The 22,618-nt window shown below is 36.4% G+C and overlaps 1 protein-coding gene across 5 annotated transcripts in view; it reads left to right on the plus strand.

Moving 5' to 3' along the window:
* pde4ba (phosphodiesterase 4B, cAMP-specific a) overlaps positions 1–22,618 on the plus strand; it is a 196,367-nt gene that overhangs the window by 105,641 nt on the left and 68,108 nt on the right. Inside the window, exon 1 of one of the 5 annotated variants that reach the window (XM_020702444.3) lies at positions 6,440–7,001. The exons of the other annotated variants lie outside the window; for them this stretch is intronic. Coding sequence (XP_020558103.1) covers positions 6,901–7,001 — 101 coding nt within the window. The 5' untranslated portion in view covers positions 6,440–6,900. Of the gene's footprint in view, positions 1–6,439; positions 7,002–22,618 lie in introns of those variants that run through there. 5 annotated transcript variants of the gene reach the window in all.

Raw genomic sequence — 22,618 nt, forward strand, 5'->3', positions numbered from 1 at the left:
TTATGCTCTTTGATCTGTGAACCTGAAGTGAATCATTGTTTTGAACCACTTTTTCGAATAACTCTTCCATGGATCTACCCTGTCAGGGAGAAATGAAGCTGATTAAACAATGCAGTGCTTAGAAGTAGAGTAAAGAGCAGGGAAGGAAACATTTGCAGACGTCAGGCTTTTAGTTAGATTTGGTACTTTCTTCTGGATAAAACCAGACCATCGTTTGTGTTCTTTGCTTTTCCACCTTAGCAGATATATAAATGTCTTGACTGAATGGCTGTGTGGTGTGACAACCATTTTGGAACTATTGCTTCTATATTCTAAAATTTAAGAACTATTAAGAAGGTGGGTTATGTGGTCAGAATGCAGCTGCTATAATACAAAAACGACTTTGTTTTTCAGCAAAAACCAAAGGAATAATACCTTTAAATTCCCACAGAAAGGTTAATACACTACATTGTCCAACACTGACAAGGGGGAAAAAATATAAATTTAATTGGAGTTAAAACACAAGTGCCTTAACAGATCCAGAACTAGAGCTGGATATCATTCTGATGCCCTGAATTCAATAGCAGTTCCTAAATGAAGCCTTTTTCTCACTTTTAGCAGTAATGATGACAAGATATCATTACACAATTTATTGACATTCATTTTTTTCATTTTTCCAAAGGGTTAGATATTTTCACTCTCGTAAACCAAGATATTAATAGCAAACATAAAAAGAAAAACAACATTTTAGAAACACAATTTTTAAATAATCAAGCAGAGCTAAATAATTGGCATAAAATGACAAGAATATTAGATTAATTGAGTAAAAAGGGATGGGAGCACAAAATCATCATTTGATATCTGACTTTTTGCTTTTCTTCTTTTTTCTCTCGAAATATTAACAAACAATATATTCAGATACCTATCTTTGATATTAAAGGATTATAATGATCAACTATTTATAGCATTTTCTTCAACAAAAGAGAGTTAAAAAGCAAGGCAAAAAAATGGATACAAAAATGTACAGCAGTCAGTCACAAATACCTCCAATATTTTAACGTTTTTTCTTCTTCAAAGATGTGATGCTTTCTAATCTCCCTGTTTCAGTACTTTCTATAGAAACACAATTTGACTGTAGTGTTACCCTCCACACACCTATAAATTCACACGACAGTATTTGAGCGAGCCCCAGGTTACAGAAATATGTGTACAGCTGACGTCAAATACTTAACATGCCCTCACTGAGAGAAGCACCGCTCTGCACAGGGATTAGGTTAATCACAGAACGGAATGACTGCAGTGCCCTCTTTTCAGAGAGAGGAATTAGTTTTATAATGAAAGAGATGGAATGTGGACGGGGCTTTGGTGAGCTACAGGATGATGAGGGAAATTCATCAAAAAACCAGCAACCGTGTCCATCTCAGATGCATTTCTTCAATCATTAAATCTAATCTGACAATATATTGACAGGAAGGGATCATCCCTTCTTTTTTGACAATATCTACCGTTCCACTGTGATTTTGTTTTCTTGGATTTATTCTGGTTAAATTAATTACTGATAAGTCAGTTGATGAGTGCCTTTTAAAGTGATGCTCATATTAAGCCTTACAGGGTTTTATTTGTGTGTATCGTTCTGCCGTCTGTTCACGTGTTCAGCTACGGACATACCAGCCATGTGATGTTACGTATGATTAAGAGTGTGCTAAAGGTGGGTTCTTGAATGCGCTTTTACCCCATGGTGTTTTACAAGCTGGGAAGAGATTCTATATTTTTTAATTTTTTTTCTACTTTTTACTAGCACATGTCCCCCACCTACAATTGGAAGAGGCTTGATGCAAAATGCCCAAGTGGTACAAATCTCACATATCTGGCTCCAAGCTTTTTCTTTCACAGCTTTATTCCAATATATGAAAGATTCTATGTCATAAACTACTACATAATACATACATACTGTTTGTGTGGACTCAGAAAACAGTGGTACAAACTTGTGTAGCGAGAGTTTTGAACGCAGAAACCCAAAACAAACATTTACACGTGCATATACTTTATTGGAACTTGTCGCCTGGATGCATTTAGCTGAGGACGATGTGAATGTATTTTTAAAATGAAATTCTTTTGGCAACATAATGAACAATCTTAACAATAATGACCAGAAATATTTACTTTGACAGCAGCGAAAATATAACAAATAGAGCCTAACATGTTGGGTTTCATCACAACATTCATTTAGGGTTCCTGTAATTAGATACTGAGATGAAGAAAGCCTCCTGCTGTTCCAAAAATCCTCATTGTACTACTGTTTCCTTTGTGCACACACAGCTGTACCTCATTTAGGACATTTTCAAACGTTCTGCTGTTATCTGATTTTTTTCTAAAGTTTCACCTTAGCAGGACAGAACAACTCAATCATTTCTATAAAGGGAGTAACATGAGAAAATTAAAAAAACTGTGTTCTTACATGGCAGTTTGGTTTATCCTGTTTTATTTTAAATTTAAAAAAAAATCTTGTGTCTCAGATATTACATTTCATAAAGAAAAAGTAAATAAAAGGCCCAATAAAGGCAATGGCATTGTTTCTGTACTTCTCAAAGAAGTCTTAATGGACTATAAGGGTTTATTAGCCTAATTGTGTTTTCTAAAATGTGAAAAACAAATTTGGATCATTCATAATTTGATGCAAAATTTGAATTTATTACAGTAGAATTTGAAAAAAAACACAACTTTTTGCAACCATAACTCAGTGTTATACCTATCATTTTTTTTTAACTGTCAATACTAAGCTTATGAACTTAACACTCCTGGTTCTTTCTTTAGAGTTGTGTTTACAAAGCTCACAGGAATTATGCGTGTTGTTTGATTTTGATTCATCGTGACGAAAGAAAACATTCACATCAAAGGTGATGATGTGCCTGTCTGGTGGTTCCAAATACAAGCACGCTTCTATTTGCAGCCTTGCTTTGTGTGCCTTTAGTCAAAAGATGTTTCACGAAAGCGGTCTTCATTTTGATAACCTGATCTGCTGTGTGAAAGCTTTTCAAATCACAAGGCCGAGCCAGAGGCATGAAAACCTGACAGGCTGCTCTTAAGCTGTCAAACGGATGCCTGATCAATGTTTAATTATGGTTCTCTGCATTTGACATTATACTGTAGAAGCTATAGACTTTAAATAAATAAACAAGCCATCTGCACTTAGGTTTACAAGCATTAAAATGACATTATTATCCTCAAATGCAATTGAAACAGGCTTGTGGCTGAATTAAATGGAATAAATGGGGCAAAAATCGTGAATATGTAGATTTCGGATGTTTAATTTATTCATTTTTTTTGCAGTTGTAGTGGCGTGGTATGGGGATTTGAGACTCCTTGAGCAAAATTCTCAGAACCATCATTACTGTCACTTTGGTCAAGCATGAAACACTGTTTTCAAAGTGAGGTGTTCAAAATCATTGTTGATGTGTCTGGCTCAACTGGGAGAAAATCCTTCACGCCACATCCTCTACATGTGAGCTGCGGGTTCTTTCTTTAGAGGGGTGGAAAAATGTGTTAAAACACTGACATCATGTGGGCACAGCCCTTTATAGCTTTCATCCTCTGACTCCCTCTGACGCCTTCTAGTGTTTCTATAAGGGAATTGCATGTTTTTCCCCCCAAATGATTTATCTGCCGTATGATATTTGAGACAAAAATAATCATGGAACGTAAAAAGCTGTTAGTGGTTGTTTCTTTATTAAGTAAATCTAATAGGTTTAAGCTTAAAAGAAAAAACACTTCCAAACTGCAGTTATTTGGGTTTTACCTTTAACCATTTGATTCTTACATAAAATGATTCAAAATTGCTTCTTTTTAAAAAAATATTTTGTCACCAGAATAGCACTGACCAGAGGCAGCCTTTAAAGATGTTACTTTTGGTTTACCTACCGTTTGACCGGTATAACTAGCCCAGTAAACCTCAGTATATTAGATTATTTACTGAAGAGAAAATATACAGCAGGTGTTTTACAAGGCGAGAAGCCTTTTTGATGTCTTTTTCCATTTTGGTTACCCTTCCATGGATTATTAAGGAGGACTGGCTTTGCTTCTGTCAGTGCAGGGTGCGTGCAGCCCCGTGGCCTCCAGATCTTATGTCTCTCTCTTTTTTTTTTCTTTTCCGTAAGGTTGTGTGATGAGCTGCACTGTGGGAAACTGATAGTGATTCAGGTTTTGCTGCCTCTGCTGTGGCTCCTCCTATTATGTGTCTTTGTAAGAGCCATGCTGACGTGTCGTCGTTCTGAGTCATGTCCAAACGAATGATGAGGAAGCCCTCTTTCTCTGTCACAATGGTTTTTTTTCTTCTTTTCTTTTTTAACAGGATATTCCAATGCGTGTGAGAATCTGAAGAAGTGAAACTTAAGGTGGTGTGAGACTGTCGATTCACAGAATCAAAAGGATTCTTGGTTATTTCCACTGATTACATCCTGAAATCCATTTCAAGTGAACTGAAATAGAAATTGTTTTTACTTAGTAAATGCAGTTTACCTATAAAGTATGCCCCAAATGACAAAAATGTGACATTTAAAATTACTGATTCTAAAATAAAACTGAATAAATTGAATGAACTTGTTGCTATAAGTGTAACTTCATCAATGAATTGCTATCTAAAACTGTTCTGTTTTGGGCTTCAAAATGTCTTTTATATATTTTTCTCTCTTTAAATAAAAAAAGTATTCATTAAAATTCATTCAAATTTAAAAATAAAAGCCAGAAAGCAGGCATTGTTAAAATTACCTATGTAAATGTTAGATCTAAGTTAATGTAAGATCTAAGTTATAAAAACTAACTTATTCCTTTAAACAGACTTTTCTTTTTAAAATGCATTACAGATTTACCAAAAATTTGAATATTTTCCCTTTTTTTTAAGATATACCGGGTGTGAAAAACCTGCTGTTCTGTTCGTTTTTAAGCAAAAAGTCAGAATTTTATGATTTAAAATTATACTTTAGTCTAGTTAGAATGACTAGTTATGTGGATATCTGTCTGACGTGCCAATACAGTTTATTTCAACAAACAAAGTCTTAGGGTTGTACATTGAATAAATCAGATCAGATCAAATTTGATTTGTAAAACACTTTTTCATACTCATGTAATTCAGTGTTTTACATAGATGTAATCAATTCACAGTTTTGGCTGTGACAAATCAGATGAGATGCCATTTTTGATGCCTTGTAATAGATGTAATAGTTTACAAGTCTTTACTTTTAAAAATTTTCATTTTTGTAAGTTACACGAGGTGACCTACTACATAACATTACAAAATTCGAATCCTAAAAAGTCTTATTTTCAGCCAAAAATAAATGTTATTTGAAATGAAATGTGTACTGATGACAAATGTAGAACAGACTGATCCATGATATTTTTATATAAAAACAAACTGATTTCTTGTTTTTCTCTAGCGCCCTTGTCGCTTTACCTCACACTTGCTGTACATTGTGCACGAGCTTCCATTTCTCCCAAGTCCTTCATCACAGCTATTGAGAAATGAGGACGAGGGTATCGGTATGCTTCTCTGCGGCCATGGGCAGCACGGCCCCCTGAGACGATGGCAGATGCTGCCTCTTTCTCACACAGACACATGCTGGTATTTAAGGTAGATCTGGCTTTCTGCATCAGAGCTCTCAGAGCAAACAGTATCCTTCCAGTCTTTGTGATTTTTATCTCTAAATTACATATTTATGTAGTTAAGCCTTAATTATTATCTGTTAATAGGTAGCTGTCTCCAGATATTCAGATTTAAAACAGGATAATAAGTCAGCAAAGAGGATTTCATCACTTGTAAAATTCCTCTGCTTGTTGTTGTTCATTATTACCTTGTGAATGAATCTGCTTTAAAATGTGAACAGGGTTGACTAAAATGAATTATGGCTATTGTTGTCAGATCATGCATGCAACCATGGACAGTTTGTGTGCGTAGTAGACAGTGTGTAAAGCCTGAAACAGACTTATGCTTGTACAATTTTCTAAAAATACATCAAAGTTTCAAAAGTTCACGAGTTCATGAAATGGTTGTTAAATTTTTCTTATAATGTCTTATTCAAACCTATTCCATAACCTCTGAAAACATCTGAAATCCTACATTTGTGAAAAATAAACCAGCCAGATTCTTCAAACCCTTTTTTTTCAGGGTTTTGTTGAGTGTTTTTATAGAAAATGAACATGTCCCAGTTCTTCCAGTCCAGCTCACAGCAGCTGCATGGGTGTGTGTGATGTGCACCTGGATGATTTTTCACACATTTGAGGTCAACAAGGATGTTAGTATTACATGAGTTATGACTCCTTTCCAGTCACTCCACTCCAGGCTTTAAATCTTCCTGGTAACTCTGTTGGGCTGCCTGAAGGGAACAGAGCTTCATACACACACAAACAGCGTACAAACCCACACACACACACACTCTCACACACAGCATGGGGAGGAAGTATACTCTGTGACGAGGAGAAGACTGTACAGAGCAGGGACAGAGTGGAGTGTGTGAACAGTTGGATGACGCTGCTGATGTTGTTGCTGTGTGTAACATGAGACTGAGTGTGTGGAAAGGTGACCGGAAACCTTTTCTGCTGCTTTTCTTTGAACCACGGCGAGGCTGGATGATGGACAGCTCACTGAGTAACTTCTCTTTGACAGAGCTCTCATGGGTGGCATCGTGTGGCAGTTTAGTCTGATGATGTCATGGACGGAAGAAAAGAGCAGCTTTTTCTGTGTGTGTGATAGAGAATGTGTGCAGTTAGTGTTTCTAAGTGTGTGTCACGTTACCTTAATGCATGACAGTGTTCGACATTCCCGTCCTCAGGTCTCCTCTGCTTTAGACCTGTGCACTTTTGGAAGTGTTGTGATGCGTTTGTGGTTGCACTTGTGATGTGTATCAGTTAGTGAGTGTATGTGTCAGGGCGATGTACCGGCGTTCACCCTGTGCCAGAGGAAGGGTTCATTTTGACTTCAGTGAGGAGGTCATCAGAAGACTTCATGCCACCAATCATGGCCACACTCACAGGTCAGGACCTACGCAAAAACACACACTCTTCTTATCCTGTCAGCCTCCTCGATCTGAATTCCTGCTTTTTCCTTGAAGACCTTTTTTGACTTTTTGCTGCCCTTCGAGTCCCGTCAGTTTTTTTCAAACACTTTTTAACTTGTTTATACCTGTAAGTCAAAATCTTTTGCTTTGTCTCTACATTATATGAAACATGTGCACTCTCACTTCCCATTATTTAACCAATAAGTTGTCTGTTTGTAGATATCTCATCATCCTCGTCATCGTCAGGTCCTATGTGGTTTGCTGCAGGGTTGCATGTTTCTTTGCGAAAACACAACTAGCATCAACCAAAAGCTTTTGCAATGCAATTGTTCTGACAGAGTTATGTGTAAACAGCCTGTGTTTGTGCAGTTATCAGAGGGAAGTTGTTTGCAATGCAAATCACTTAGGAAGTGTTGGGATGGATTTGTTTGTTGTCACTTTCTGCAGCTGCGTTGCAAATATAGTTTGGCCGGTGCGGCACAGTGGTGGCCAGATGGCCTGAAGGATGCAGCCGCAAAAATAAGAACACATCGCGACGTTGAAGAGTCTTCGCCTCAAGCGACTGTTGTATATTTGACTTTGTCGCCATGTGAGATTTCCTGACCAGCTAGGAGGATTCTAGTTTCTTTAGAAAACAAAGGATGGTTTCCTTACAGGATGTCACAGTTTTTGAACTCAATCCTTTTCATGTTTCGGGATGAGTGTCTTGATGATCAACAGGATACGGTGAGTATGTTTAAGATGTGTGTTGGAAGCTCACTGCTGACTTCTCACTCTGAGAAACGTTTAGTCACTTTAGAGCACAATGGAAACACAGGAAAACACCAGCAGCCATGCAGGAGCCCCTATGATGTCTCCCTGTTTTCATAACTTCTCAACCTTTCTCATATCAAGAAATGACATTTAACTAATTCACTTAGTAATGCTCATTCATGTCAAGGTTAAAAAATGTTATCACTTTTAAATTTAATTTATATTAACAATGAAATAATTTTTTTAATGTTTAAATATTTGGAGAAGTTTTGAAATTTTGAATTTTTGTAGACTGTCCATTGAAGCCATAAAAAAAAAAGAAAACATTGACCAACTATGTTTTTTTACATCATGTAGGGCTCCTTTAAAAACCCCAATTAGTCATTCTACAAATAAAAAAACTATGTTTGGTGGTAATTTTAGACATTTAATTTTTTTTTGGTAGTAAAGAATATATACTGGAAAAAATGTAGAAAATAATGTGATAATGATCTGTCTCAGTGTTGATATTTTTTAAAGTTGACCATCCAAAACACTGTAACTGAATTCAGAATAAAGAGAAATAAGACAAACCTTGATGTATAGTTGATTAAATATCAAAAACCAAGTGTATTAAAAAGGGAATTTAAAGTTTTATCATCACAATGTGATTTCTTTTCTTGATTGTTGGATGTTTTTCTGAAATTTTTAAATTTCTGTTGTCATTATTTTAAGGCAATTTAGGAGCTTTATGAACCATGAAAGCATGTTTTATACCCTGCATTTAATGATAAAAAACAGGTGAACAATAAAAAAGAACAATAAACAATTAAATTAAATCATGAAAACTAATTATAGATAAATCTAACAATTCTTGTATATGGTTAAACATTTTTCTTTTTTTTCTTTTTTTAATCTCTACTTAACAGATTTGAGATCAATTGTTATTGGACACAGCTTTTGCCATAACCGTCACACACTGATGCCTTCACACTGACAGTGCAATTATGGAAGTCGATAAAAATAAAATGATGGGTGAAAATAGGAATTGGTCCTCCTCCCAAAGCTTGAGTTCAGGTTAAAAAAAGAAAATGGATTATTTGAGCAGTTCATGGGCTAACATGGTTTCACATAATGTAAAAATGCCAACTAACTTCATTGTTACAGTTAAACTGTTAACGCTTTTTTTCTTCATGTTGCCTTCATATCTCATAATTCATAAATTACAACGTAATTAATGTTTATTTGGCACATATACTCTGCATTTTTTTTGTGTGAACTCAAAGGACCCCATTAGGTTTTTTATTTTTAACTTTTAATTGAGAAGGTAGATTCTGAATGAATGCTCATGGATGCAGAGGGCTGAAGCTGAAGAGAATCCACCTCTGAGTTAGGAGTTTCCAGTTCTGTGACTGAGCGTTTCCTGTGGAAAGTACAGGTCTGTACAGAAAAAAGGAGAAGCAGAAACATTAAAGTCTACTGCACGAATGAACAATTGCACAGGTAGAATGGAGTTAAACGAGCCTTTGCGGAAATAATTATCCATGACTGTTTCTCTGTGTGAAATGTGCAAATCTACATTTTTGTTTGTGTAAATTACATACATACATATGTACCCTACACGCAATGCATTAGCCTGCATAGTTTTCATGTTCCAGCTATTGTTTCTTACACATCCGGCCAGGACACATAATCTTCCAGAGAAATGGACTTACCCAAATACTTGGTCAGTGACCCGGATTTCTGTGCAATGACAACAATGATTACGGCTTTTTATCTATTCGGTGGATTCTGTTGCTGCTCTTTGTCTTTTTACTGTATAATACAATTAAAATACATTGTTTCAGACCAGTTTCTCTTATTAAATTAGGTTTTGACTTTAAGTATGATTCACATGTTTTGAGGCATAGAAAATTGTTTTTTTCTGTGGGACTAAAATCTCATCTGATCATGTCAGGTCTCACTGTGAAGTTCTCTTTATCAGAAACATTTCAGGATAAAAGGAAAAAGGTCATATTCAATGTAATTTCATTCTAACTGCTTAAATATTTGAACCTTGACTAAAATGGCTGGTATCTGTTTGAAAACGTCAGTTTACTGTCTGTCTTTTGTCTCACTCAGCTAAACACAGTAGTAGCCCTGAGGCAGCTCTGTAGATTCTTCCTACATTTTGTTACGTGCCATCAGAATTGAAAACCTGAATTCCTTTCAGCTCCATGACCCATTTTTAAAGAACTTGAATAGCAGTGTTCTGCACTTGCTTGCCCATGGGTGGAGTGCAGTGAGAAGTTGTGTCATTTAGACTTGTGGTCTAAATTTTTTTTTTGTGGCAATGCTCTTTACAGTACAATACATTGTTATGGAGATGCATCCAGAGGAAAATGTGAAAAGCACTTGTAGGGATGCTCTGGCCATGTAATCTGGGTTTTTTATTTCTGAGTGATTACCCAAAGAGGAAGGTGTGGTCAAAAATGGCTTAGAGGAGGATGATGACTTAAATTAAAGCGATGAACTTCTGATGATAAAGTCATTATGTCAACGATTGGGAGGTTAAGACAAGTATTGACTTTGTGACTGCTGGTGATGACTGTGGTTCCAAGTTTTAAGGAAATGATCAAAATGTAGTTGAAAGTTGAATCTAGAAATGACTTACTGTTTAAATGTAACTGCTAATAGAAAAGGGGAATATTAATATTTCCTTTTCTGTCATTGTATTATAGGACCTCTGGTTTTGCTGACCGGTGCCAGTTAAAGGCAAAATTATATCAAATTAAATTATACAGTAGTATTAATAGTATTTACATATATATATATATATATATATATATATATATATATATATATATATATATATATATATATATATATATGTATGTGTATATATATATATATATATATATATATATATATATATATATATATATACACATACATATATATATATGTATATATATATATATATATATATATATACATATATGCATGTTAACACATAATGTGAAATATATTTTCTTAGACAAAGGTATGAATTTATTGTAGTTTTGTATATTTAGTAATATAAAATTGTTGTTTGTGTTGCAATGATTCTGTTTTATACAACCAGCTTGTCGGTGGTTGACACAGTGCTCTATGACTGCCAGAGGGGAAGTTAACTCTTTTAAGTTTAGTTTCGTCTCACAGACTTTTGGACGTGTCGCACATTGTCAACTTTTCAGACTTGTACACAATCCTCATTTTGTTTGTTTGTTTGTTTTAACTTTTGGATGTAATTAGCTAAATTAGCTTACACTGAATCTTTTTTTTTTTTGTTAAATCTCTTGCGGTGCACAAGTGGAGGTGTTTGTTTATGGGAATATACTATTACTACATCAATGCTATCTCCCTAATCCCATCATAAGGTATTTTTCCCCATCCTTTACAATAAAAGCCCACCTTAAAGACCCTATATTATGCTGCTTTAATGCTTTAGAAGGCACAATTGTTTATTACTCTATGCTAATAAGTATGTTTGTAAATTAAAGTTTTTCATGTGAGAAGTTTGGAATGCCCCACTCACATTAAGTTATGGTCTCTTTTGATCAATTAATTTGACCAATGTGGGTGTAACCAAAGTTCACTCTTAAAGTTTGCTTTCTTTAAAAACTGTACCATGTCCTTCATGTAAACAGAAACACAGATGGGTTTTAAAATGTATAAATAGCCAAAAATACTTATTTTTTACTCTTTGGTTGCTCCTTTGAGAGGTTTCCACAGCAAATCATCCACCTTCATCCTTCCTGGGGCCTGTTTCAGAAAGGAGGTTAAGTGTAAACTCTGAGTGCGTTAACCCTGAAATCAGGGAAACCCTGGGTTTTCCGTTTCAGAATGGGAGGTTTGTTAAACCAGAGTAAACAGAGTAAGTCAAACCCGTTTCTGAAAGAGAGGTAACTTATACTCTGAGTCAGTGTCCATGATTACTTACGCTGTGAACCTAACCTGGTCGGGAGCAGGTTTTATTTCCTAAACTCAAGGTTTCTGCCGGTCCCCTCCCCTTTTTAAAGACGAAGCGGTATTTTTCGCTTTAACCTTCATTGCCCAATTTTCCGTCACACAGAGACAAGTGACAAGAATGGCTTATCCTTTTTTGGAGGACCCAATAGACGAGGAGGCTGCATTAATTCCTAGAGAATTACATTTACGTCGTGCGAGGATTTTGAGACCTAGACTCGATTTTTTGTCATTTCTCCAGACGTTTTTGTTTGAGCGTTACCGTTTTTCTTTGCAGTCAATTACATATATACAATGAAAACAACATTAGATATGTATTGCTATGTAGATGTTTCATATGTCAAATATTGTCAACAAAGCCTACATCCATGACATGCTCATATTTGACCTGATTGAATTATGTTTTTATACTTCATTTTTAGCTGCTGCCATGTTCTTTTAATTCCTGCAGGATTGCATCTACATGAAAATGAAATCAGGGACATTGAATTAGATTAATGTAACAATTACTTTTTGGAAACACAATTTGCTAGTACTGCTCACTTTCTTAATCCCATATAAACCTATACCACTTGATCAATACATGGGTAGACAAAAGCTTACTTTTAAAAACACAATTCTGTAGCAGCCCATGCAGTGTCTCATGTTCATGCATTTACTACTGCAGTTACGGTAGTGGGACTGTAGGGGGCATGTGTTCTGCTGTGCAAGATTTATAATAAAGAGACCTGTGGAGTGAACAGACGTGTGTGTCTGAGCGCCATAATTTCATTCACATCTACCGACACCGAACCCTGTGAGGCCGGCTACAATTGCATGTATTAATATTAAACCGACCAAAGTTTGCAAGAGGGGAAGGTTAACAAAAAAGTCCTCTAAACATTACCGACGTTAAATGCATTTCCCCCCCCCCAATTGGTTCTGTACACTATGCAGCATTTCATGCAATTACACCAGGAATAACACTTCAAAAGTACACCTAAATATCGCCATTTTTTATTTCACACCTTACGCTATTTAGAAAGTTATTACAGCCAATATTTTATAACAATGATTTAAATGCAAACTTGCGCATTAACTTGAGCAGCTATGTTTTCCCACGCTAACTGTCTCTGTTTTGCAGATGCAGCGGTGTTGCTTGTCTTCTGGAATATGTGCTCATATTCACTGTAACTCTGCAGCAGCACGTCATGTTCAGCTGGCGAAAAATATGCAGACCTCTTTTTTTTCACCGTTGCCATGGTGACTCGTGATATCTGCGCTCCATTGATAATGGCTTCTTATAGTCGCGGTGCGGACGCTTAACTCCGAATCAGTCCACTCAGAATTGATTGACCTAACTCCGATCAGCTGCTCTGAAACAGAAAACTCAGAGTTGTTAATCTCCCCATTGACCAACTCAGAGTTCAAGTTTAACCTCAGAGTTGGTTGAACCTCCTTTCTGAAACAGACCCCTGGTGCTTCTAACCTCACTATTGTTATGCAAACATCCTTGTCCACTGAGATTCCTGTCTAGTCTTATCAGTCAGTCTGTTCATCCCCACATCAAGCCTAAGGAGACTTGAAGCCTTGGTGCAGTCCCACCTTAAACCCCTTTGTAGCACATCTCACCACTGTCTCACAGCACCTTAAGGACCCTCTCCAATGAAAAATGTGTTTTTAACATCCTATTGTGGCATTTTTCTCAGGATTGAGGACAAATATATGACATTTAGTCTTAAAATTACATTCCTGAGCATTTCTTTATCCAAAGCATTGTGTACAGGAGCAGAAGAAAAAATGCTGTTGGAAAAAGCCTTGTAGCTATGATGTGGAAGCTACAGTCTGCAGGCCACTCCGTTCCATTCTATTTCCAAATGTCCACTTGTAGACAAATAGCTAGATCCATTAATATCTTCTTTTTCCTCATCCGAGCTGGGATCGGGCTCAAAACTGTACAGCGTGATAGCTCCAGTGCTGCTCTCTGTTTTTTTGCACCGCTTATGTTAGGCAGGGATTGTGAGGGGCTGTAAGCTAGCAGGAGAGGTTGTGAACACAGGGATGATGGGAAATGGAGGTGGGCATACAGTCCCTCCCACAGCCTGGGACTTGACTTGCAAAAAACTACTTGGTAGGATTATGTTCCAATACGTGCAAACAAACAATGTGTTCTTTTTTTCATTTTCTCCCATTTTACCTCTGTGAGTCTTTTTGTACTTTTTGTCATTTTATTTTACACTTCAGATATTACGCAATCTTTTCTCCCAGTTCCCATTTTCAGTTTTAATGCGGCCATCACTCTGTCAACTCGTCTATAAATAGTCATGTGCTACATTCTCACACACACAAACGCACATCCTGAAGTTGCTTGTAGTCCTTGTGCCTTCGTCATTACCCTCGTCATCATGGTGTTTGGCTGGTCTGTTTCCTCATTTGAAATGAGGTCTGAGTATTTTGGTTGAACATGATTCAGAATAGAGGAGCATCTGCTTAATCACTTTGTCCTTTATTATGCATGCAGAGTTTCCTAGCAGAGGTTGTAATTACTGTATGTTTGCATACATATTTAGTTTAATAAATGGAACATTTGGATATACTTGCTTTAAAAATGTTTCTATTAAAAAAATGGATTGGATCAAAACTAGAATTAATATTGACTTAAAAAGGCTGCATAAAGTTTTGCTGGGCTGACAATTAAAGTCCAGTCTTTTAAAAAAAAGTTTTTTGAAAGACTAAGGTTTTGGAACATATGGGTCAACAATAAACTCAGTCAACTTTGTGTTATTCATGTAATGGAAAAAGTACAAATAAACCAAATTTGTATACATTTTTTGTGGCTTTGGAGTTCTATTTGTGTCAAAAAAAGCGATGTCTTTGGTCTACTGTCTATTTCCATATCTCTAAACATGTTTTTGGCACAAATGGAACCCCATATGTGGGAGCCCTTAATGAGATGTGGTACAGAAAAAATGACAGATGTAAGACAAACATGCTTTATTTCATTGAATGTGTCCCACTTACTGGGCCATCTTAAGAAGAAAATGTCAGAAAAAAAATTAAGAGAAAATAATAAAAAAAATAAGGCAAGTGACAAAACATACATTTACTGATAACAGGCCTGGTTTTAGGGGACGTTGGTCCGGCATTACAGTCAGAGGAAAAAGCCTGTGTCAGCATGTACTCTTCTAGGTCAGATGGGGTGACCATCCCGTTTTCTGTGTTTCTGTTGTGGATTCATGCAGAAATATCCAACTGAGATCTTTCAAACATGAAATGCAGCTTCTATTTTTGCTCGGCCTGATGGGATAACTCAGTCCGGTCGTTGGACCTTTTGGGAGTTTTCAGAGCTCTGGCACATTTCACTTAGCCTGCTGGTTGGATAAATGGCCCTTTAAGTTTCCACTGCTTCTGTGTGCGGCTTCTTCAGTGCCAAACGCTTGAAAGTCCTGCTAGTCTGGGAACTCAGGACAACAGATGTTTTCAGGCCACATGGTGGAGTTATCAATGGCCTTTGCTGTTTGTATTTGATAACCAAAGGCACGATTGGGAAGTACAGAAATATTGTCTAAGAGGAATGCAAACACAGTAGCCCAGTGGTAGATGTGATACCTGAAAAACCAGAGCTGTCTTTATTTTTACAGTAGTCGGGATCTTGCTGAGCAACTTTTTTGTTTATGCTGGAATGCAGTGCTAACATGAGTCCTGACAGAATGCCACTGGAGGCTTGGCTGTTAACATTTCACAATTAGATATGAGTGGCTTCTTTCTGGCCCTAGATATACTCCTAAAGTAATGTTAAGTGGGCTACCGAATTCATTTGAAAAAAAAAACAAGGTTGAAGACACACTCCAATGAAAATCACGTTTTGAACATGTTCTTGTGGCATTTTTCTCACGATGGAGGACATATTGAAACAAAAGTAACCTTACAACTGCATTTCAGAGAATTTCTTTATTCTTTATTCTATGCTATTTCAGAAACAAAACATGAATGCTGACGAAATAACACTGTTTGCATTTTTTAGAATTCTCTCCGATTAAGCAAACTGAAAGATTTAAATATCTTGGTGTTTGGCTAGAAGCTGATTTATCTTTTAAAACTCATATACAATCTTTTACAAATAAAATAAACTACAGTTTTAAAACTTTGTATCAATCAATTAATTGCTTTGATATATAAGTATACGCCATTTACCATTTAATTTCCTTGTCAGAAAAAGAATCATCTCTCAACTGTTACCTCATATACTTGAATATTTAGACATTATTTACTTTATTATTACCTCAGCCAACTTACGTTCTTCAGATGTCATTTACAACTGTCGTTTTGTACTTCGCTGCCGCGACATGACACACCACTGTACAATGTACCAACAGTTAGATTGGTTTTTAGCTTCATTCAGAAGACGGTATTATTATTTACTGTTCATTTTTAAAATCATTTACTTTAATTTTCCTCCATATTTAAAACAATATCTGGTCCCTTTCAACTCACAACACAACCTCAGTCACATCAATCACATTTATTTTCTTGTCCCCACATTCCATAGAAAAGCTGGAAAATATGCTTTTTGCGTTCGTGCCCCCAGTGAATAGAATAACCTTCCCTCTTCTACGCTCACGTACATCTTTATCATTATTTAAGAGAGCTCTTTCAGCTCACTAACAAGATATTTGCACTTGTTTTTGTCACATCTATTAATTTGTTAAAGTTCTTTTTTTTGCGTTTTATTTTTCTAGATATATTTTTTATGTTTTCTTTGTTTTGTTTTTTTGTATTTCTGTCTAAGTTCTGTGCTTTTTTTTTTAACTTGTCCTGTCTAACATCTGAGCAAGCAGATCAGAGCTGAGTGCGTCTTGTATTGGACAGATTTTATTGTTACAATTGGTGTTTATGGATCTTCAGGCAGACTGAGTATATATTTGAATAAACCCCATTTGTATTTGAGGCTAAGCTTTATTTATGATCGAATTTATGGGCCGGACAGAAAAAAGAAACAAAAGAGGAGAGAAAGAGACAGAGTGGGATGTCAGAGATGGGGGATAAGGGGTTAAAGGTGGGGGATATTCGATAGTCTAGCAAGAGAGAGTGAAAACGGATAAATGACAACGCCAATTGCTGCTCTGCAGAAACTATGACCTAGAAAACACAGGTTTTTAGATTTTGGCTAAAAACGACACCACAATGAAAAGACTACTAGGGATGCTTTTACAATAGATCAAAAGATGATCGCAGTGGGACTTTAAAAACAGGACAAAGTAAATTGTGTTTCAGCAGCACCTTCCTCTCTGTTGATTTAAAACTGTAAAATCTTCAGAGCCCAGATGTATCTCCACTATTGTTTTTCTTTAAAACCCAGTGAAGAACCAGAGGGGCTAAATTCTTGAGGTTGCGTGTCAGTGCAACGACTTGTCAAATTGATGAATGCCAAAGTCCTTCATCATTTTTGAAGTGTTTGAACTTGAATGAAATATACATTACATGATTTTGATGGCTGAGAATAGTTTACCATTCTGAGGGGAGATTTTGATGATTGAAATTATTTTTTGTAAAAAAAATAGAAAAGCCAAATTTTCAGTAATAATTCACCAGGTGGTAAATAATCTCAAATCTGACATGGTAAGGGATAATGGATAACTGTATCCCTTTTAGCTCCACTTTTTATATGCTTGGCAAAGAAGTAGCTCTGCTTTGGTGTCAGTTGAATGGGATCGTGGTCACTTGTCCCAAAAGAGATTACCCGGAGATCCGCTGTCTGTGCAATCGGATACTCCGGTTGACTGCTGCAGACTTCTGTGTGCTGCAGAGCGTTGATGTGGCTGTAAAGTCAGTGAAGCACAGTCATTTAGATTGAAACTAGTGATGCTAGCGGCATAACCAGCAATGGTTATATCACCAATATTACTTAGACATCCCGTTTATGTTTTCGTTTTCTCAGATTAAGATGGTTTATTTTGCTATTATTGTGCAGATAGATATGAGAAGACTAGATAAAAATACAGCCTTTGGAAATGTATCTTTCTTTAGGTGTTTTCATTGAGAAGTTTCATTGTAATTTAATTTTATCATTTATTCAGTCAATAGTTGCAGCAGTGTTATTTAAAGTGAAGGGTTTTGCCAAGTGCCACGATGAGTGTCAAGTTTTTGACCAGAATACTGGCAGACAGGCTTTTAAACCCAGTGAGCTACATCCAAAATCACAATTACTAAATTTTTAAAAGCATTCAATTACTCAAAATACTAAGATTAAACATGTTGATTGAAATGTTTCAATAATTGGGGTGCCTTTTAACTCTCGGCCATCTCAGGAGGTGTTGGTGTATCACCTCTGTTTGCACAAACTGCAGGACAAATTTCTCTTATCCAAATGTAAAAAATGCTTCCTCCCTCTCTCTGTGACCCTTTGAGCCCCTGGCTTTCACAAAGCAAATGTATAAAATGCATCTTTCTGAACTTATTATAGTCATGTCTCAGGAGTTTATTTTAAAGTTTTCAGTCGCCTTGAACAGTTCAGATGTTATGCATCAAGTGAAAAGTTCATCCGGTCACATGTCCAGACTGAGTGGGGTTGTTCTTGTTTAAAGGACAGCAGTTCTTGTCCTGAATAAACTGTTCCTCCTGCTCATGTAAATATAATTATTTTTCCTCACTAGTCTACTGTACTAAAATAAACTGTGATGGCAGATCATTGTGGGAATTATGACTAAACTTTTGACTCCCAGTTACCGGCAGCAAGATTCGGCTGTGTACATTTCTAACACACAGGATGATTGGGACATTTCCAAGATGTTCTAAGATGTTGCTATCAGATTATCAGTCATGAGATTCAAACACCTATAATTACCTATAATTCCCAGGCTTCATAGAAATGCTGCTAGGAATTTGCAGGAAACTTGTAAAGACTTGACCTCTGTAAAATAATCACACACTTATTATTTACATGCATCTTTATATGAACAATTTGAGAGTTGTCGGACAAAAACATTCTCAAGATAAACGTGTTTCTTTTTTTCAAGCATTATTTAAGATGCTTATCTTTATTGGGGAAAAATAAACCTAATAGTCTGGATTTTTTGGGCTCTGCTTGAAAAACAACACCACAATAATTGCAAACAAAACATCAAACATTCTGAGATCTCATAGCAGTAGATGCAGTTTTGTTTTTCAGTTGCTAGGGGGATCCTGTTGCTCCTTTTTTAGTCTTTTATGTGACAGTTAACCATTGTTACTTTGGTCAGCTAACCTCTGAATTTACTGCTGGGACTTATTTTTTGATAAGAAAACATACAATACAATATACTTGTAATGTTTTTTTCTTGGTATACATCTTAAAGTTATTAATGTTTACAGTGCATCTTTGGTTCATCTAGGATTGGCTTCTTTTTTGTGTTTTCTCAGTCAGTGGCTGCTTTTTTTCCCCATGTTATTAGTTTCCTCTGTGTTTTGCCTCTTTAAAACTACTGGGGACTTGTCCTTTGCAAGGAAATAGGACAGTGTTTTAGTAACTGAAGAGACCTCGTTTTGCTTTTTTGTCCGACCTAAACAGTCATGCAACAGATGACCTGAATCTCTGTGTCTTGTAACATCTTCATCTTGTAACATTGTCTACAGATTACAAAAAAGAAAAAAATGTCAGACTTGGGACAACAGAAGTTTTAATTTTCCTATTCATTCCTAGTTATTTTCCTAGTATTTGTAAACTAGCTTTCTGACACCTCACTGGGTTTACTCCTGGCTGCATCAGGTGCAAGTAACGGGTTAAAAATAGTTAACTTGCACATTAGCCAAGCGAGGTGCATCAATCTCTGGCTTTGAATCTGAGCATTAGTCAGGTCAGCTACAAGCTGATTTTGAAATCTCTGCAGTCATTTCTATAAGATCAGCATGACATGACTGAAGGTAAAATATGAAAAGATGTCTAAAGTTTAAGGCAGCTGGAGAGCTCAGTCGGCTGCACGCAGAACTGATGCATGTGAAACCAGAGTTCAATTCCCAAGGGGTCCCTAGGCAAGACTTAGCTGACTAAATATTTTTGTGGTAAATGAGAAGATTTCCATAGAAATAACTTTTAAAGCATGACTCACTCGTTCTGTGTCCTGAAATTCATTTAACAACTAGAAAACATAGATATGTATTTAAAGGCTGCACGGTGGTACAGTGGTTAGCGTCCGGTTCGGGTCATGGCCCTTCTTCGTGGGTTTTCCCTGGGCACTCTGGCTTCCTACCACAGTCCAAATACATGCTGCACAGATAAATTGATGACTCTAAATTGTTCCTATATGATTGTGGCCCTACGACAGACTAACAACCTGTCTAGGGTGAACCCTGTCTTCACCCAACAATATCCGGGTTAGGCTCTGGCAGCCCCGTGGCCCCGTAGGGGGGAAAACCGGTTTAGAAAATGGATGAATGGAAAACATTGATTTTCAAGGATTCATTAACAGAGAAATGCTGCTTTGCCATCTTGCTGACTGTTGTCCTTTTTGGAAAAAAAAATTAAGTGTGACCTTATGGGCTGTCTTTTGCAGTCTTAATATGAAGGAAATTGTTTTTTATTATTATCATTGTTTAAATGTATTTGGTTAAATGTATTTGTTTAAATGTTACATTTTTAGACAGCTTTGTGTGTGTGTTCATCTTCTTCCATCCCCAGCAAGGATGAGGGGGTTTTACGACACTGTACATGAACCTAAATCAAACATACATGAGATTAGTTTTCCCACCACAAGCTCTAATCCATCAAAGCAGGAGGACACCATGTTCCACAGAACACGATCTTTATTCCACAGGTCTGTCTTTGTTTTGTTTCAAGAAAAGTTTGTCAAACTGGTTAAACTGGTTGTTTTTTACTCCAGTGTTTCCTCTTGGGAATCCATTGTTCTAGGGCACCACCATCTTAACCTGTAGGGGGTGCTGTTGCTGCTGTGCCCGTTCTCGTTGGGCGGGCTGGGGTCCCGCTCTGTGGTCTAATAGCCATGGAGTGGGCCCTAGGCTGCTCTGTGTCGGGCGGGCGCTGTGGCAGTGACCCCTGTGGTCCGGCTGGGCCTTGGAATAAATGGATCCCCATGATATCGTTTCCTAACAGCAGTACCAGGCCTCCTTTTAGCTGCAGTTCTTTGTTTCTGTTCAGGGTTCTACTGGGGTAACTGGGTGGGTGGGATGGGGGGTGGTGAGGGAGGGGTCCCATCTTTATGTGATTGTCTTTTGTTTTCTGTTTTTAATAATTTTCATTTTTTATGACTGTTGTATCTGCTTTCATGTTAAGCGCTTTGTGTTTTTAACTGAAATGAAAGGCGCTATATAAATAAATAAAATTTGAGTTTGAGTTTAATCATCTGAACGTATAGAATTACTGTTGGTTTAGAAACTGTTGGTTTTAAAAACACATTTCAGAGTTATCACTGTGCTGCAGAAAAAAAAAAGTTGCGTCTCCAGATCTTCTTGACATTTAATGTCCAAAGGTCTTTTTTTTTATTCAGACATAATTAGCTTTCATCTCATTGTGTCTTTAATGAGCTAACAACTGACGTCACTGCCATCTAGTGATAAGGAAAAAGAGACATTTACCTCCTTTATGGAAAATAACTGTTTAAAAATGCATTTTAACAAGGAAATTGAAAGCTTTCTTTAAATGTCCTATGGCATTTAAAAAGCAGTCAATTTTTTTGGGTAGAAATGTGTTAAGTTTAATAAAAATGAGTGGAAGATATTTATAATAAAGAGATATTTTCTGTTTTTAGCTTCTGTGTTTGGATTGTCAGCTTTATTTGTGTTCGTATAAATAAATTATCTTCAGATCGGATGCTGCTGATAAAATAAAACACGTATTCCACATAAGGCAGTATCTTTGTTTTAACACAAAAATAGTTAGGCTAATGCTCAAAACTGGTCCACATTTCTAAGAAACCTGAGAGATATTTAAAACACTTAGAAAATGAAAGCTTTCATGTCTCTTCCATCAGAAACTAAAAAAGCCATTTTAAAAATGCTATACTTTTTTAAATGTAAATTTTATCTAAGTAATTTGGGGAGATATACAAACAAAATTGAAAGCCATGCCAGGTGAAATGTGAAGAATTGTGGGATATCTGACCCTGGATGTAGAACCAGCTCTCTGCATGCAAACGTTACACAAAGTGGTAAACAAACCTCAGGGCAAAGCAGCCAAGCATTTAATCAACAGAATATAGTACAGTTTGCATGCACTTCGGGGGAGCAGCAAGAGTTTAAATCTTGCTATTCTACAATGTATAAAGCATTGTTCCAGTGCGTCATCCCATTATCTTGTTAAAAAGGATAAAAAATGGCCCTATAGCATTTAGAAGATGTTATTACAGACAAAAAACTGCAGCTTTTACTGTTAAAACTGCTTACATTGTGTTCAGTTAATAAAAGTGCAAATGTCTCTGTTTTAGCAGGTCTTGAGGTATCTTTGTGTCGTCCATACTGTGAACACATTTACCAAAGGGCTACATTAATATCTTATAAAATCAAAGCAGATTTAAGAAACAGATTTGTCATCATGGGGTTCAGCTAAAGCACATTATATTTTTAAGTAAAATAGTTTATTTTGCTACTGTTTAAACTCTCTTTTGTATATCTATATGTCTCTAGAGCTGAGCTGTCTTGCAAAGAAGTGGTAAAAAATAGTGGCTTTCCCCAATCATAGTTACAAATGATGCCCACCAAAAAGTAACACACACCTGCTTAAGTTTTTGTTTCTAAGGGTACTCCATAGGGGGTTAAGTGTTTTCATTTATTCATTTTTCACTGAATATTGGAGCCTCATCCTAAATGATTCCCATCAGTGATTAAAGATCCACTCAGATGAAATCCACGTTTTCAGTGTTTTTAACATGTTCTTGTGGCATCTATCTTATGGTAGATATAGAAAA

Source organism: Oryzias latipes, chromosome 4 (genome assembly GCF_053564925.1).
Source record: "Oryzias latipes strain Hd-rR chromosome 4, Olatipes_Hd-rR_3.1".
In the NCBI taxonomy this organism is placed as follows: domain Eukaryota; kingdom Metazoa; phylum Chordata; class Actinopteri; order Beloniformes; family Adrianichthyidae; genus Oryzias; species Oryzias latipes.